Raw genomic sequence first — 16,291 nt, 5'->3', positions numbered from 1 at the left:
TTTTTTTAATGTATTTTTTGAAAAAAAAAAAAAAAAAGCCACAAAGCTCAGAAAAACCACTACCAGAATTTCACAGGCTCAAAAAACAGTCCAGAGGGAAGATTCCAGAAAAGTTATGAAAATCAATGCAAAACTGCAATATTCACAGTACTCCAAGTTCTAAATTACCAGCTCCATGCAACAATACGCTGTTTTGTACTTCCTTTATTCACAAGATTAAGAAAATAAGACTCATGATTTTGGAGAGTCCTCATAATCCTGGGTCTTTCAACTGAGTGGCAGAACTTGTTCCTCAACTGCAAGTACTGAGCCAAACCAATCTTTGGACAAAATTTTAACAAGAAGGGTTACCCTGTAATAACATGGGTTTAGTCTGTAGGATGCAGCCATAATTCTATGGATTTGTGAGTCCACTCCAACTCCCATCAATATCAACCAGAAGCTGAGTAACTCAACATCCTGCAGGATCAAAATCTGCTAGGAAAGCAAAAGTTGTGCCTGCAGCTCACTGTTTCATCTCTGAAAACCTTCTCTATTTCTTGCTCTGAGGAGATGGTTCTCACTGCTGAATATACAATGCTAGATTTAAATTTTAGAGGGCTGCAGGGTGGTCACGAGATAAATACCAAGCGTATTTGTACGCCTCTGTATTTGCAGTAAGTCAGAAGGGAAAGTCATCTGGATTCAAAATATGAAACCTTTTGAACAAAGACATGGTAAGAGAAAGCCTGGAACAGAAGTCTGCCAAATATACAAACAACACACACAACCAGATGCAAAAGGCAATGCATTGTGAAACCCTTTCAAAACCATACAATACTATGGGAATTAAGTAAACTTAAAACTCCCCTGCAATACTCTCGTCATAGCTAATTTGTGATTTCCTGTACGCTCAGTACTAACAGCACAATGGAGCCTCTATTGTGGGCCTCCTCCCACAAGCTTTTAAAAAATGCAAGACATTCTTTTTATCTAGACTGGTGTGGCTAAAATACATCCAGCTCTACACAGATAAAAGGTCATTTTAGATGCTGCTTTGGCTCGCAAAAATTAAAAAAAAAATCTACTGCCTGGTGGTGCTGAGTTTGAAGCTCACAAAGGAGTAGTGCTGTGGCAGCTGAACTGCTGACCACCAAGCTGGAGCATGGCAGATGTAGGAAGCCACACCAGTTTCAGGGTAGCAAGAAAAGATTCCGCACTGAGAACTATCTGCAAATTCAACACCATTCAAATTGGCTTTGAGAGTGTCACGGGATCTGAAAAAAAATGAATGAAAATTTGACAGAATTCATGGCAGAAAGCAACTGCAGCATTAACTACAAATCTTGACTGAGGGGGAAGGCAGTGTTTCAGATGGTTTATATAGGTACTGAAAATTGACGCTGCATTTTTTTTATCTTAAAAGATCCTGAAGCCTAATACAAACCAACCAAAAATGAACAAGACTTTCTGCTGGTGCAGAAGTGAAAGACAGTAACCCTGGCACAGGCCAGGCCAGGCAAGGAACACAACCAGCACAGGCAGACATTTAGCATGCGGGAGAGAATTTGGTCAGGACGCAAAATAAAACCTAAAATGCTGCAGTGGCTTTGATCAGTATCTCAACGACCTTTCTTAGTCAAAAAATAGTGTGTTAAGACAGAATTAGCTGGCCAGTTCCAGTCAGCCTGGGAATGCACACGTACAACACCGAATTACTGAAGATCACTTCTCAGTAACGCTGATTATATGAACGGGAAAAATCAACAACGTGGGAAAGGCTGTGATACACATTAATACTGCTCAGTGAAGCACCAGACACGCATTAAGATGGTTGGTAGACCACAAATGTGAAAACGCTCATTACCCGGTTGAAAATAAACAGTTTAACATATCTGGTACAACACATTAAAGTGGAAAAATATTTAAGTATCAGTTTAAGAGTTTGGAGACTGGCTTGTGGTTATCTCTGCTAAACACTTTTGTCCTGCATGACTCTGCAAAGGCTGAAGCTACGCACTCAGCAAGAGACAAACTGGCTGCAACAACCTAATGAAATTTGACTCATCTGGGAATTTTGATGAAGTGCTCCACACCACTGCTTCTGCTAAGCCATATATTTTCTTTATGGGACTGAGAGTGCCATGCTGCAAATATGCAAAAAGCAACATTAATTTTGGGTCATTTGGCTTAAAATAGAAAGTTAATTCTGAAAATCCATATTTAGGTAAAGATCCCACAGAAGCTGATGGAAATTTCACAATTATAAATTAAAGATACCGGGATCTGCACCAGTGGCACAGTCATTACTGTCTGTCAGCCCCCAGCAGCACCTCTTGCTGACTGTAGGTCTGACTAACAGCTGCCTGAGGCGGCTCTCCCTTACTGCAAACCCTCCTGCACATCAGCCCAATCCGAGTGGAGAGCACACATCCTAGTACAGCTCCTTTCTGGCTCATTCCCCCAACTTCTGACTCACCCAGGAGCTATGATGACATACTGCAGAGCCAAAAAAATGTATGTGTAGTAGATGATGATGAAAATACCCTGCAGTGCTGCTTCCCTCCTGTCTTTTCCCTGAGCTCTGACTGGCCATTCCTCTGCTTGGCCAGGCACACGGGGCTTTACGGCACAGGGTGTATGCTCCTGCCATGGGAGAGGAATACAGCCCCATGGGAATGCTGTGGAATACAGCCCCATGGGAATGCTGTGGAATACAGCCCCATGGCAATGCTGTGGAATACAGCCCCATGGCAATGCTGTGGAATACAGCCCCATGGCAATGCTGTGGAATACAGCCCCATGGCAATGCAGCAGGGACAGCCTTGGAGAGTCTGGATCTGCCATTCCTGCCATCATCAGATCGCAGCCATGGGCTAATTCCTATTGATTGTGTTTAGACAGTGGGAGAGAGGGACAATCTGCCACATGGTAGCAGCAACAGCAGTGAGCCTGGCTTTTGGAGGCTCTGATATGAGCAAAACAAAGCAGGACCGTTCTGCTGCTGCCCCTAGAGCTCAGCAGACCTAAGCCACTATCTGCTGTGCTTAGACCCCGCTCTGACTGTCCAACAAGGGTGAGGGCCCACATCCCTCTTACACAAGACCAGAGCCATTTAGGTAAACGTGTATAACACTGGCCTACCCATTGTGGTTTCCCCAACTACTGACATTTCTTGCTGCAGAAGGTCACATGTGAACCAAGCACAGAAGGTGCAAAAGCCACATCTGCTTTAAAAGGCTGCAAAAGTTACTTTCTTGTCATGTTCCCCACGGTGGTGTGAGAATTCATTGCTATTACAGCTTCCATCACACCGCCCCCTTATCACAGGGTGTGTCCATGTCTGACAGCAGAAGATGGAATCTACCAAAAAATACTGGGGCTGTTCAGGAAGACCATTAGTGCACATCCAACAATACAGCATTTGGATGCACACAGGAATCTGGAACTGTGACCCAAGTCAAGTAAGAAATGTTTTTCTGCTTCTTTCCTTTTTTTGTGAGTTGGCATCAGAGCTCCCCTAAATAGATTAAAAGGAGAGGAGGGGTAACATGGTGAGCCCTGGCACACACAGAGTCAGAAAGCGTGAACAACTCTCACTGCAGACTTATGTAACTCTGCCGGTGGTGACACAACTTGCTGAAAGTGGTTTGGGCACAGAGAAGGGACATCCACTGACCTGTAAACAGAACTGTTAAAATATGCCTTAAAATACCTCATGTAAAGCAAAATTATGTAATCACATTACCTCGTGCTTTAACACTGAAACAACAAAGGCTTCATGTGCAACTGAAATAAAAGCTTTCTATTAGTACCACAACTTCACAATTATCTCAACAATTGTCCCCAGCCCCCAGGGCCAGCTGTTTCTGCTTTCTGCAGAGAATCCCTTCTGGCTGACTACCCTGGGAGGTTACACTGTAAGGAAGTTCCTCCAAAAGCCCCTTGAAATAGGCAGGTATAAAAAGAAAGATGAAAATGCAGGGATGAGCACCAGTCGTCCAAAATAAATACCAGCATGAAACATGCCACTGCATTAGCAGTGCTCAGTTCAAAGAAAAAAAAATCAAACAATGTCAATTTTCAATTATGTTGATTAGACACAAACTGGATAATTAGTAAATGGAATAATAATACAGGAAACATGATATGTTTGAGATGAAATGACAAAAATACTTCATAAGAGAGACAAGTTAATTTATAATCATCTTCCTCAAAAATTAAATTCTTGCTCTGCTATAGCAAACATAAACATGTTATGTTTTGCACATCAAAAAACAGTTAACCTATTCATCTAATGTATAGATGTTTTTTCACTAGAGGTTTCTTTTGAGTGATTTCTTTTTTTGGGGGTTTAATTTTACCCTGTGAAGGTTTGTTTTGATTATTAATTCATTACTGTTGGAGCACCCATGGGGTGAGGACCTGGGTTTGGGGAGCCATCCCCAGAGCAGCTCCCAGGTGGGTGCTCCAGTGTCCAGAGCCCACGGGTGGGGCTCAGGAACGCCGAGCTCCAGATCCTCCCATCCCGCCGCGCCGCAGATAGCAGCCACCAGGAGAACAAATTACAGGAGCCCAGGGACTGTCTCGTATTCCTTGAGGAACTGGATTGGTTTCTGGTTGAGTTTAAAAACAGTTTGGAAGTTTTTACTCTCTTCAACCATCACAACAAAGCCGAACATCAAAGGGCCCCAAAAGCGCCAAAAAAAGTCTCATCCAGGGACTCTCGGCACCCTTTTTTGCATCATAAACAATTTGGGACACACTCCATTTCTCCTTCACTCAACACTGTCGCATGAGGCCGCACACCACTCTCACTCAGACAGGGCTGATGCTGCCAGATTCCCAAAACACTTCTGATCACATTAATCCTTTGGAGAGCTGGGCTGAGGACCACTGCGCACTGGAAAAGATCCTGCCATAATCACAGCTCAGAGATCCTAAACCGCCCACCACAACTGGAAGCACTGCCACACTGCTCCAGTTCTCCCAGAGGAATACTGGTGAGGGAGCAAAGGGTTACACTGCAGCAGGAAATGTTAATTTTAGATTTATCTGCAATGCATGTTTTCCTGATCAATTCGCAGATTAAAATGAATCATCATCTTTGCTCTCAAGGCAGCAGCGGAGAAAGAGACCCAAAACTACAGCTGGGAACTTCTGTCTTCCCAAACTGTAAATCCGTTGCTTTGCTGTCTGGGAGCGAGAAAGCACGTGTGGGTGAGGAACTAAGGCTAAAGGGCTCTGTACTACAACTTTTATCCTCACCTTAAAGTTTAGGACACGTATTAAAAGTGCAACTCCATCTCTACTCTCACACTAAATAAATAATTATGGGGCCAGGAGGTTAGGGAGCCTCAGAGGAGGCTGCTACGTTGCTGCACTGCCAACTGCTATGGGATTTGAAAAGCTTGACACATGCTGGAGTATCACCTCATCAATGTTCCCAGCTGGCTTGGGAGGCGAAAACCTGACTACTAATACACTTAAAGGCGGGTCTCTCACACAGGGGCAGCCAAGCTCTCCAGATAAGCTTCAAGAAACACAGTTATTACAAATGCATGGTGGGTAAGGCAAGACAAAAAGGTAACGAGCAACTGTAGTCCAAAATACCTGCACAGTTTTGAGTTCTGTATTTCACATAAACAAATTAAAGATCACGTTGCTCCTCAGCATCTTTGCTTAAAAGACTTTAAAATCTGTGCCTTTCTGCACACTTATCGCTGTTCAAACTATTTTCTGGGAAAATAAACTTTTTTAACTTCCTTCTCCCCCCCCATACTTATGGAATTCATGTAAACAGGTACTTTAGGAGACTGTCAGTTTTCTCCCCAAAAGGGATGGCCCAGCCTAGTCACCAACCTGTGGTTGATGTTCTTACTTGATGAGTAGGGATTGACTTTACATTTCAAAACATTGGCAAGTACACCACTGTATCTGTAGGATAACACTCCACATTATCCAGCCCAATCCTAATCTCTCAGATCACACTTTTGGCTGAGCGCTGTGACCGCTCTGTTTACACTGTAAATAAAACAACAGCTCTCAGAAACAGGGAGATTAATAAATCAAAGGATCTCCCATTTTTAACAAAGGGCAGATGCTATTTATCTTTATGATTCAGAAGGACAAGTCAAGAGGTAACCAAAGTGACAAACCTAAGGGCACTCGTAATTTGTTTTATCGTGCTATCAGAACTCCCCATGATGATAAAGTATCACAGCATATACAATATTTACGATGATGAGCTTTCTACACGGAGTGTTCAGTTTGCTCAAACACCACACGCTCCAGCTGCTCCTTAACTACGTATGACAACACAGAACCGAAAAATTCACAAAGGTGACTGGAGTAGTTTCATTTCAAAATAGCAGTTTCATTGACTAAACTCTTCTACTGAGCATGACTGCAGCAATTCTCAGCATTATTACTGTTTTACCTGCCAATTCACTAATGAAATAACACGTTCACTGATGGAGAAATATTGGATCTGTTATTTGGGGCGGGGGGGTGTTTACAGGAGGACAGAGAACACACCACTGACTCTGCACCAGTTTACACCCTCTGTGCCATCAAACATAAACAAACTCCATTCACATCCCAAGTATTATTTTACATTAACAAAATGACAAAAATGAGGAACAAGCTTAACTCTCCCGTTTCTCTCATTTGTTTATGAATTGCAGCCACCTCAGAAACACCCATTTCTTGTTCAGGCTGGGGGCAGAGGGCTGTTTGTTTCATTTTGGTTCGAAATACACCAGTGAATTGCAAGTGGGCAAAATATTTTGTCACTACCTTACTCTGGGGATGGCTGACATAATAATTAACCCAAGAAGACGGTATCTGTCAAACACTGCGGAATTCCAATATTGAAATCTTGCTGCCTTTGGGGGTCAATAAAGAGCAACATTATAAAATACACTAAAGTTAGCAGTTTGGGCTGCTAATTTTACATGCCTGCCTCACACACGCACAGCTAAAAATAGATAAAACAGATAAGAGCACAGAACAAAGGGATGCACTGGACAATTATCTTTCTGCTAGCATTCTAATTTATACTCAGCTTTTTAACCCTTTTTGTTTATAAAACAAACAGATTTTTAAAAAGTGTTACTCAATGCGATCTAAACATGAAATAATTTAAATATATTTTATTTTTCTTAGTATTTTCTTACTCCCTTCCTAGTGGGATATAATAATGAGATTTAAAATATTTTAATAAGGGCATCAGGCTACTTGCCAGGGGGCTTGAATACTAAATAAGAATATTTACATCTTTTAAGACCCTGGAGGAGGAATCAGTGCAATGCACTCAAAACACGTATGCACATCTCAAATATGACAGTTAATTTTAATTCACTGGGAAAGAAAGTACACATTCACTTCACTTTATTAGGCCTCATTATTATCAATGAGGCCAAAGGGATGATTATCTTTAGCTGCTCCATCGTGGCCTAAAAGCAAACATTCTTCTTGATAAAGACAACTTATTAAAATATAAGGCAATGTTAAATTGTTCAATTTTTAAGTTACAACAGGTGAAATTTTGAAAACCTACACTGATGACAGCGTTTTCTACCATTATTTTGTCCAGCTCGGTACTATGACTGAAATCCTGACTTCTGAATTTAAATTTTGAGAGGAAAACAAAGCAGCACAGCAGATTGACTCATAGCTACACAGTAAACAGGCTCATTCTCTGCTTTGTAGGCTCCTTTTGGTATCATTTGCTTACAAAATGATAATGTTTATAAACAGAATCGACATTCTGTCTCCTTATGTCTGGGGGCAGGGGAAAAAAAAAAAAAAAGCACCTTCAGATTAGCATGAGAATTTATGCCAAGCAATTCTGGAGGTGTATCTGAAACAACACCCCGTGCATATTATTCATGTTACCTTAAACAACACAGGCATAAATGCATGTTTTAAATAAAATTTAAAAAGAGTGAAAAAATAAAAAAAGAAGATGAAAGAAGAGAAATTGATATTTAGGGCGCAGAGCCTTACCTCTGATACACAACCCGTCCGCAGCTCTGCCAAAACCACCCCACTAGCCAGGCCTTGAGCACTTTTTACAGCAATAAAATGCTGCTTTTAAACTTCCTGTTTATCCAAACACCGGCCCAGCTTTCCCGCAGCTCCGAGCCCGCACAGCTCACCCCATGGGCGAGAGGGGGCACGGAACACCCCAAATCCATCCTGGGGGACAGAACACCCCCAATCCATCCCGGGGGGACGGAACACCCCCAATCTCCTCTTGGGAGACAGAACACCCCCAATCTCCTCTTGGGGGACAGAACACATCCCCAAAAACCCCTCTCCTGGAAGGACAGAACACCCCAAATCCCTTCTAGAAGGGCAGAACACCCCAAATCTCCTCCTGGAAGGACAGAACACCCCAAACTCTCTCCTGGAGGACGGAACACCCCAGATCCATCCTGCAATGACGGAACACCCCAGATCCTCTCCTGGAACGACGGAACACCCCAAATCTCCTCCTGGAACGACGGAACACCCCAAATCTCCTCCTGGAACGACGGAACACCCCAAACTCTCTCCTGTGAGCACAGAACACCCCAAGCTCCCTCCCGGGCGCAGCTCCGGGGCCGTTCGAGTTCGGCGCTTCAGGACGACTCTCGCACACCCCACCCCCCCTCCCCCGCCGCTCATTTTTTTTTATTCCTCTTTATGTTTTCACCAAGAATAAAGCAGCAGCAGCACCAGCAGCAGCCGCCACCGGGCAAAGTTGCGCCGGCGCCGCGGCCGCCAGGGCACACGGCGGTGACGGGCACACAAAGCGCGGCGGCGGCGGCCGCTCGTGTGCGTGTGTGTGCTGTTTGTGTGCGGGTGCGGGGGTGTGTGTGGTGTGTGCCTGTGCCTGCGTCCCCCGCCCCGCCGCGACCAGGCCGGATGGTTACCTAGAGGCAAGCCCTTGTTCAGGAGGTGCGAACTTCCCATGGAGGCGCCGCGCTCCGTCCGCGCCCGCCGCGGGGAGGAGAGTGGTGAGGAAGAGGAGGAGGACGAGGAGGAGGCGGACGAGGAGGATGCCGGGGGGCAGCGCCGCTCGGAGCCGCCGCGGCAGCCGCGGCATATGGCGGCCGCTCCGTGGGCGCCCCCGAACTGAGCGGCGCCTCGGTGCGCGCGCCCCCGCCGCCGCCGCCGGGCGCGCCCCCGCCGCCGCGCGCACGCGCGCCCGCCCGCCCCCGCTGAGGGAGGGGAAGGGCGGGGTGGGGCGGGAAGGCGGAAGGAGGGAGCAGCCGCCGCTGCCGCGCCCCCCCCGCCTCCGGCTCGATCTCCTGGTTCTAGGCACGCTCCGAGGCCAACGAGAGAGCGGGGCGGGAGTTTGGCCGCTCGCAGCGATATCTGAAACTGCCCGGGGACGCGATGTCGCCACGGTTTTGTTTTGGTTTTTTGTTTGGTTGGTTTTATTTCTTTTTGTTTGAACTTCAGCAAAATTAACACTAGCTGCGTTCACAGGATGGGTCAGGTTGGAATAGACTCCAGTGGGCCATCTGCTCCCAACCTCCCTGCTCAGGCAGGGTCATCCCAGAAGCACATGGCACAGGATTGCGTCCAGACGGTTCTGGAATATCGCCAGTGAGGGAGACTCCGCACCCTCTTTGGGCAACCTGTTCCAGCGCTCGGTCGCTGCCACAGGGAAGTTCTTCCTCGCGTTCAGGTGGAACTTCCCGTGCATCAGTTTCTGCCATCCCGGAATACCAGCGTTTCTGGTGTTTCGCTATCGCTGGGGTTCGGCATTAAGGCTTTTCGCTCTTAAGAATTAACAAAAATGAAAACAAATAAAGCCATAACACCTTAATTTTGCCCCCAGTGAGGGTCAGCGCCTCCTGCATCCTCCCTGACCCGCCCAAGGAGCCCCAGAACTGCACACTGTGGGGATCACCGCCGCGAGTGGCGACAACGGGTTTAGGGAGAAAGCAGCGAGCTGCTTTAAATTTAATACAACAGCCACTGAAATCCCTCTCCACTGCAGAATCCCGCACATTCCCACTGAGTCCCGGCGGTCCCCGGGTCCCTTGGGGGTTACCCCGCGCCCGCCATGCGCCTCCCCTCACAAACAGAGACGGCGGCGGACGCGAACCAAACTCGCCGCCGCGCCCCCGCGGCCGCTGGGTCTGTTGACGGCGGCCCCTCCCCGCCCCGCCCGGGCGCGGTGAGGGAGCGGCGGCCGCCATGGCCCCGCCGCCTCCCGCCCCGCGTTTCTTCGCCCCTCAGCGCTCCTGGCTCCGCTCCAGCCCTCCCGGAAACTTTTGTACCTCTGGCACAGCCGCCCCCTTCCTCCTCTGCCGCAGGCGGGAAGCGGAGCCGCGGCCGCTCGCCCGTCCGTCCCCTCCCACAGCCGAGCCCGGCAGCGAACGTCCCATCTTTGGGCTTTTCCCAGAAATAAAGCGATCAGTTCCTTGCCAGCAAACGGCCCCAGGGACCCGGACTCCCCCCTCGGATAAGGACAGGGAGTCCCTGGGCAGCGAACAGGAGCGGTCCACTGGGATAACTGACATGGCTGTACATCTCGCTGTGGGGTTTTTGGGAGTTGGTTTGTTGGTCTGAGAGGGGAATATTTGAACCCAAAGGGTATAAAGGGTGGTTTCAGCCTCCCAGGTTGTGCGGATTTCAGGAATCCGCCCAGGGCACGGCAGCCTTCAGCAACTTGGCTCCAGTTCCCTAATAACTTGTTTTTCAGACCGTTCCCCAGGTACTGTGTCCATTTCATGGGATTATCCAGCAGCATTGGGAGGTAACTCCCAGGACAAGTTGATGCAGCCTCCGACTTAACTTCATTTTCCTCCTCTTATTCCTGGGAAAGCCTTTTGTGGCTCAGCACAGACATGTCAGACATCCCTCAAACAGCACAGTTTCCCTAAATTCTCACTGTGCATCACTAGGGCAGCACCAAGCCAAGCACCTTATGTGGGGTTTGTATAAATAAATTTGGGTTTAATCACTTTAAAGTGGTTAACCACTTTATTGCCATTTATAGATGTTAGCAAGTATAAAAAGATATACATATCAAAGCTGTTAAGAAGAAAATAATGATTTCGCCACACACACACACTGCTGCAGTTGCCATGTGGCAAAGTATCAGCAGCAATGAGTATTAGGGGTCAAACATGCTTAAACCACAAGTGAAATATCCGTGAATGCCAATATGGATATGGAAGCATCTCCAGGGGAAAATTACTACTGGAAAATGAAAAATTCCGAAATTAAATTAAGAGTTCAGTTACATTTTTTTTGTAGAGAAACATAAACAGAGCACTGAGACCATGTCCTTGGTGGGGTTACACGACTGGGCAAATGTTTAGATCTAAACTGGAACTGCTGCTTCGGGGAGGGAGGGGAGTGTGGCACAAAATATTATGACAAGGGGAGTGCTCTAAGTGAGGATAAGTTGGCATGATGAACAGATGGAGGATTCAATAACAGGAGGTTATTAATACTGCAGTTTGGTATTCTCTACGCTACTTCGTGAAGGGATTCATATGCTTGCTCTTTTTCCTTCCTGATTGTACACAGACCTAACAAACACACGCACTGTAGGTAACGCCGGCACACACATCACAAATTCACGTTTCCTGGGAAAACATCATGGGCTGGGTCCTCAGCTGGTTGTAACTGGACCAACTGTGTTCCCTTCAGCAGCAGAAAGCTGAGTTGCACCTGCTGAAGGAGAGAGGTTATCTGACCCCGGCTCCCCGGCCGAAAGGTCTCTCTGCCCTGCTCCTTGACAGCTGCCACAAGGCACCTGCTCTACAGAACAAACCGTGCAGACTCTCAGGATGGGAAAGGACACAAAATAACTCAAGAGCCGTTCAAGTTTTCCTTCAGAACACAAAGTAATGTTCTTTCTGCCTAAGAAAATCGAGCTTGCTTTCACCCTGAGTTCAGCCCTTCTCTCCTGTACGGCTGTCAGTGGCCTAGTTTTAGACTGGACATGAGAAAATCCAGGAGCAGACCAGCTGACTCCAGCCAAGCCTTTCACTGTCTCTCTCCTTTTTGCTTCCTACTTTCTCCAGCTCGCCTCTGGGTCACCACACATTCAGGCATTTCACAACTTTTACACTGTGGCTTGAACAGGTACAGTACATCTTCCACAAAACCTAACAATCTCCATCCTCTTACTGCATTTGGGCACTGCTGTCACTGCAACATTTTTTTTTGTAACAACTATGTAACACAGATGAGTGTCTTCTGTGTCTTGCACTAAGAATTATGGCATTTTTCAAAACCCCCAAACTGTTTCTTGTCTTCTTAAGAGTCAGCTGGAGGAGCACATGTGCTGAAGAGCAAATACATTGTTTTAAGTGTATCTGTTAACAGCCATATGTATTATTTAAGTACAAGTTTTATTCCCCTCAGAATGTGCAATCATAAGGTCATGACCTTGGGCTTTCACAAATTAGATACATTAGAGTTTGCTATCTATAGCAGATGTGACTTTGAAGATACTGAAAGAGGAAGTTTTACTGTTGTATCATCTAAGCAACGAGCCAAGATACATGTTGAATGTTTTCTAAAGTGAATAATGAGGTTTGACAATTTTCTTACAAGAAGATACCGCTATTGTGTGCTCACAGATTTTCTTTGGTTTGTCATAGTTGTACGTGCTGGTTCTTTCATGCGTGTTTTTGCTTCATTATCAAACAGACGTCACGCATTGTAACAGTTTTTAAAGCCATACATTTAAAACCTTTATGCATTTTTAATCAAAATGCAAGATTATATTTCAGTGGAATATCTTAACTTTTGTCAACAAAAACAATCTTACAGATGCTATTAGGAGATCCTAAAAGGGATTTATGTCAAAAGAAAAGAACTGTTGGATAAAGCAGGCCTAACACTTAACTTCATCCTAAAAATAGATCTTTTAAATGTATAATCAAAAGAAGTCAATTCAATTTATTTAAAATCTAGAAAGAAAACTTTGTTTGGATTTAAATATTTCCTTAATTTTTTCACTCAGATCCTCAAACGCATTTGTTTATAAAACACACAGAGATCATCCTACTTTGATTTTGCAATTGCGTATTTTAATTACAGCTCCTTTTTTTTTTATTTATTTATTTAGGTATAACTTCCTCTGTGTGAAACTTCCCACTGTAAGACGCAAATGCTTTCTGGCTGATGTGAAACTCATTTTGGAGAAACATTTTCAACAAATTCTGAGTGGGAAATTGAAAAAAAAGAGTAACTGACTAAAGGGAACCACTTCATCTCTAAGAAATGGTGGTCATCACAAGCATGAAATAAAATAGAGGACCTTAATCTGCTGTTTTAAAAAATGTTTGCTGAAGGATCAAAGTTGCAGAATAAAGTTGCGCTTAATGAACAAGAAGTGCGGCTGGGTCAAACATGCAAAGTCATTTTTGAAATGCCAAATGTGCATTGCTCCCTTCTCAGAACGGAACTGCTCCAGCAGCTCTGCGCTGGAAATACCGGCCGTACAAAAGTGACAAAGTTTATAGTGTACTGAATGAATTGAAGAATAAATTTCCTTCAAAACCAGTGAACACAAAAAACCTCTCTCCTCAGATGTTATCTGTATTAAGTGACTAAGAGATTTTCTTCTTGATCTTACCCTCTTCATACATGTGATAAAAACACAAGAACTAGGGTGGAATTAAATCCGCTGCATTTTCTGGTTGTCGTGAAATGAGAGGTATTATTTTCCATCTAGTCAGGAGGAGTTAACAGACATTTCCAGGAAGGTCTGTGTTCTGGCTGAAGAGAGAAAGAAGATAGAGATGAACAGCAGAAGAAACTATCGAGAACCATTAGTGGATGTCAGCCATTGTCCATCTGTTCACAGTGGAATAAATCCAGACCTGAAGGAACAACTGCAACCTGCCCCATATGGCTCCTTCCCTTCTGCGCTGGCAGGGCTTCTTTGGGGATTTGACATTGGATGAGGTAAAGGAGAAGCGGCACAATCTGTGTTCCCAGGGACAAACAGCCAATTAACATGAAAGGACAAAAAGTGGGTTAGTGACCCAGGGAAGGTTTCCTCCTTCTCACCTGCCTGAAATCTTGGAGCTCATTCAGACTGTAAGTTGCACAGATACTGTGCTGAGGCTCCTGCTGCTAATGAAACCTTAAAAATTTACCTCTACCTACTAACAAAATCCTCAGTAGGCGAGTGAGACCACTGATCCAGCTGTCTCCCAAGGTGTTAAAGAAGGCATTTAGAATATATTATATTCACATTCCATTAAAAATTATAATGCATCGTGCTTTCAACATAATGAACCAGCATAACAACATTCTGCATTTACTTTTATAGAACTAGATTATTGAGTAGTAATTTACTTCTCAAGTTTTAAATCAGTCTGGGCCTTGTCATGAAGCAAAGTACTATTTTTTAGATGATTAAGGGAAGTAGGCTCCGACCTATGCAGAGTAGTTATGACGTCTGGCTGTCTCTTTAAAATTATAAGGAGACCCAGATACTCTTTATGATGCTGCATTCTGCATGCAAAGAAACAGATCTACATATTAAGGCCAACTGAAGGGATCAAAACCCACAGGTCTGTAGTAGATTCAATAACCTGTTTGGTGGTAGTAATTTCACAGGTAATATGGAGAATAATGAACCATCCAGTGGCCTAAGCAGAACCAGTGGATGTCCTGAGTAAACTTGCTACTGTGGGTGTATCTTCAGGGCAGTCTGCTGAGAAAATCAACAACTGCAGAAAACCAAACTCAGGAGGTACCTTCACCTACGTGGATTCAAGGGTAGGACACTTGCCTACACCACTTCCAGAAGAAAGGAGAGATGGATCTCTCTTCGGCTGGATCTCTGCTCTAGCTCTGAAGCCACAAGCAGTTCAGATTTGCCAGTGTTACTCCAAATATAAGGTGATTATCTGCTTAGAAGAGGGATTAATTATTCTGGCCTGGCCCCATGCTAAAGCAGCAGTGGGGCATCTCTAGGAGATGCTGTATGCTCATACCCATTTGGACTGGTAGGAAGCTGGTGCTCTCTGGGCTACAATTTGCACTCCACCTCCTCTTTAGTTCTAACACACTTGGCATCTTATTTTTGTCAAAGTTGCACAACAAGTATTCAGGAAAAAAAAAGCAATAGTTGTATCAGAGATAGTTTTCAAGTTCCCAAACAATTATATTTGCATTTATGAATGTCATTCATTCACTAGGTGGCAGAGAGAGCATCCTACTTCCTCGTTTGAAACATGCACCACAAAACTGAGGGTGCCCTCAGGAAAAATACAGACAGGTATGAAATCAAAGCAAAATTTCTAAGCATTTAGCTGGAGACTTTGCTCTGAAACTACCCATGAAGCTTACCCATCTGAAAAACTAGCATGGATATTAAAGGATGCAAAAAGCAAAACAGTGTTACATGAAAATGTCCATTTTCTGCCAAGGACCTTGAGCATGACACGCAGCAGGATTATATGCATTTATGACATTGAAATGAACTCTCTTGCTTTGTCAAATTTACTTGGGATGATGACAAGTTGTCAGGCTTGAATTTCATCCTCTTCCAAACTGAACACTGCTTTGTACCCTCATGAAATACTGCACTACCAGCACTCCACTATCACCTACCGCTAAGATAAGAGAGTGGTTCACTACTGAGCAAAAAGTGACCTCTAGTGAATCCTGAGATTTCTAGTTCCTGAGACACACGACATCCCCCTGGCAGCCCCCTGCCTGTCCCTGACTGATCACATCTATGTACAACTAAAATCTGATAATGCTACACCCTGACACCACTCAGCAGCTGCATTCCACCCATCAAGCACTTCAGGTACCTTCAGTAACTCTCACTGTGAGCAGCAGCTATAGTAAGGACATTTGAAAACATCTGCATATTGAAAAAACCTGCACACGTTTGTTTAAACACAATAAAATCTGCCTATTGAATAATGTTAGATAATTCAATGGACTATAATAAAAAGTGCAAGCTCATTTAACTAATTTTAATTTGTTTTAAAAAGTAGTATATCCAGAAATTGGTAACCAAACAAGAAAAACATTCTCTTAAATATGTAAAAATAATGTCGATGATCAGTCCTTTCTACTCTAAGAAAGCAGGAAAATTAGAGGAGAGAAAAACAGTAGCAAAGAGATGGGCGGTGAAAATCAATTCCATAGTTACAACATATGGAACAATACCCAGGCTAGGCAATCCATAACAGTGAATGGTCGATGATTTTAGAACAGTAAAAAGAAACTAGCAAGGTTTCCTGTGTAAAGCACATACCCCATTAGCCACAGAAGCACATTCCATGTTCTCTGCCTCCATGTACCTCGCGACACACTAATA

The 16,291-nt window shown here is 44.7% G+C and overlaps 1 protein-coding gene and 1 long non-coding RNA gene across 4 annotated transcripts in view; one reads left to right on the top strand and one right to left on the bottom strand.

The window, feature by feature from the left end:
- The window catches only part of CTBP1 (C-terminal binding protein 1), a 150,682-nt gene that overhangs the window by 57,807 nt on the left and 76,584 nt on the right, over nucleotides 1-16,291 (bottom strand). For 2 of the 3 annotated variants that reach the window (XM_064653460.1, XM_064653457.1), the window contains exon 1: nucleotides 8,901-9,129. The exons of the other annotated variant lie outside the window; for it this stretch is intronic. Coding sequence is in view for 1 of the 2 variants with exons in the window: in XM_064653457.1 (XP_064509527.1) it covers nucleotides 8,901-8,940 (40 nt within the window). In the remaining variant the exon portion in view is untranslated. Of the gene's footprint in view, nucleotides 1-8,900; nucleotides 9,130-16,291 lie in introns of those variants that run through there. 3 annotated transcript variants of the gene reach the window in all.
- On the top strand, nucleotides 9,218-15,933 carry LOC135413570 (uncharacterized). The gene is made up of 2 exons (XR_010430296.1): nucleotides 9,218-12,078; nucleotides 13,070-15,933. It is a non-coding gene; the product is annotated as an uncharacterized LOC135413570 (long non-coding RNA).

The sequence above is a fragment of the Pseudopipra pipra genome, chromosome 4 (genome assembly GCF_036250125.1).
Source record: "Pseudopipra pipra isolate bDixPip1 chromosome 4, bDixPip1.hap1, whole genome shotgun sequence".
NCBI lineage: Eukaryota > Metazoa > Chordata > Aves > Passeriformes > Pipridae > Pseudopipra > Pseudopipra pipra.
This window is presented reverse-complemented; position numbering and strand designations above follow the sequence as displayed.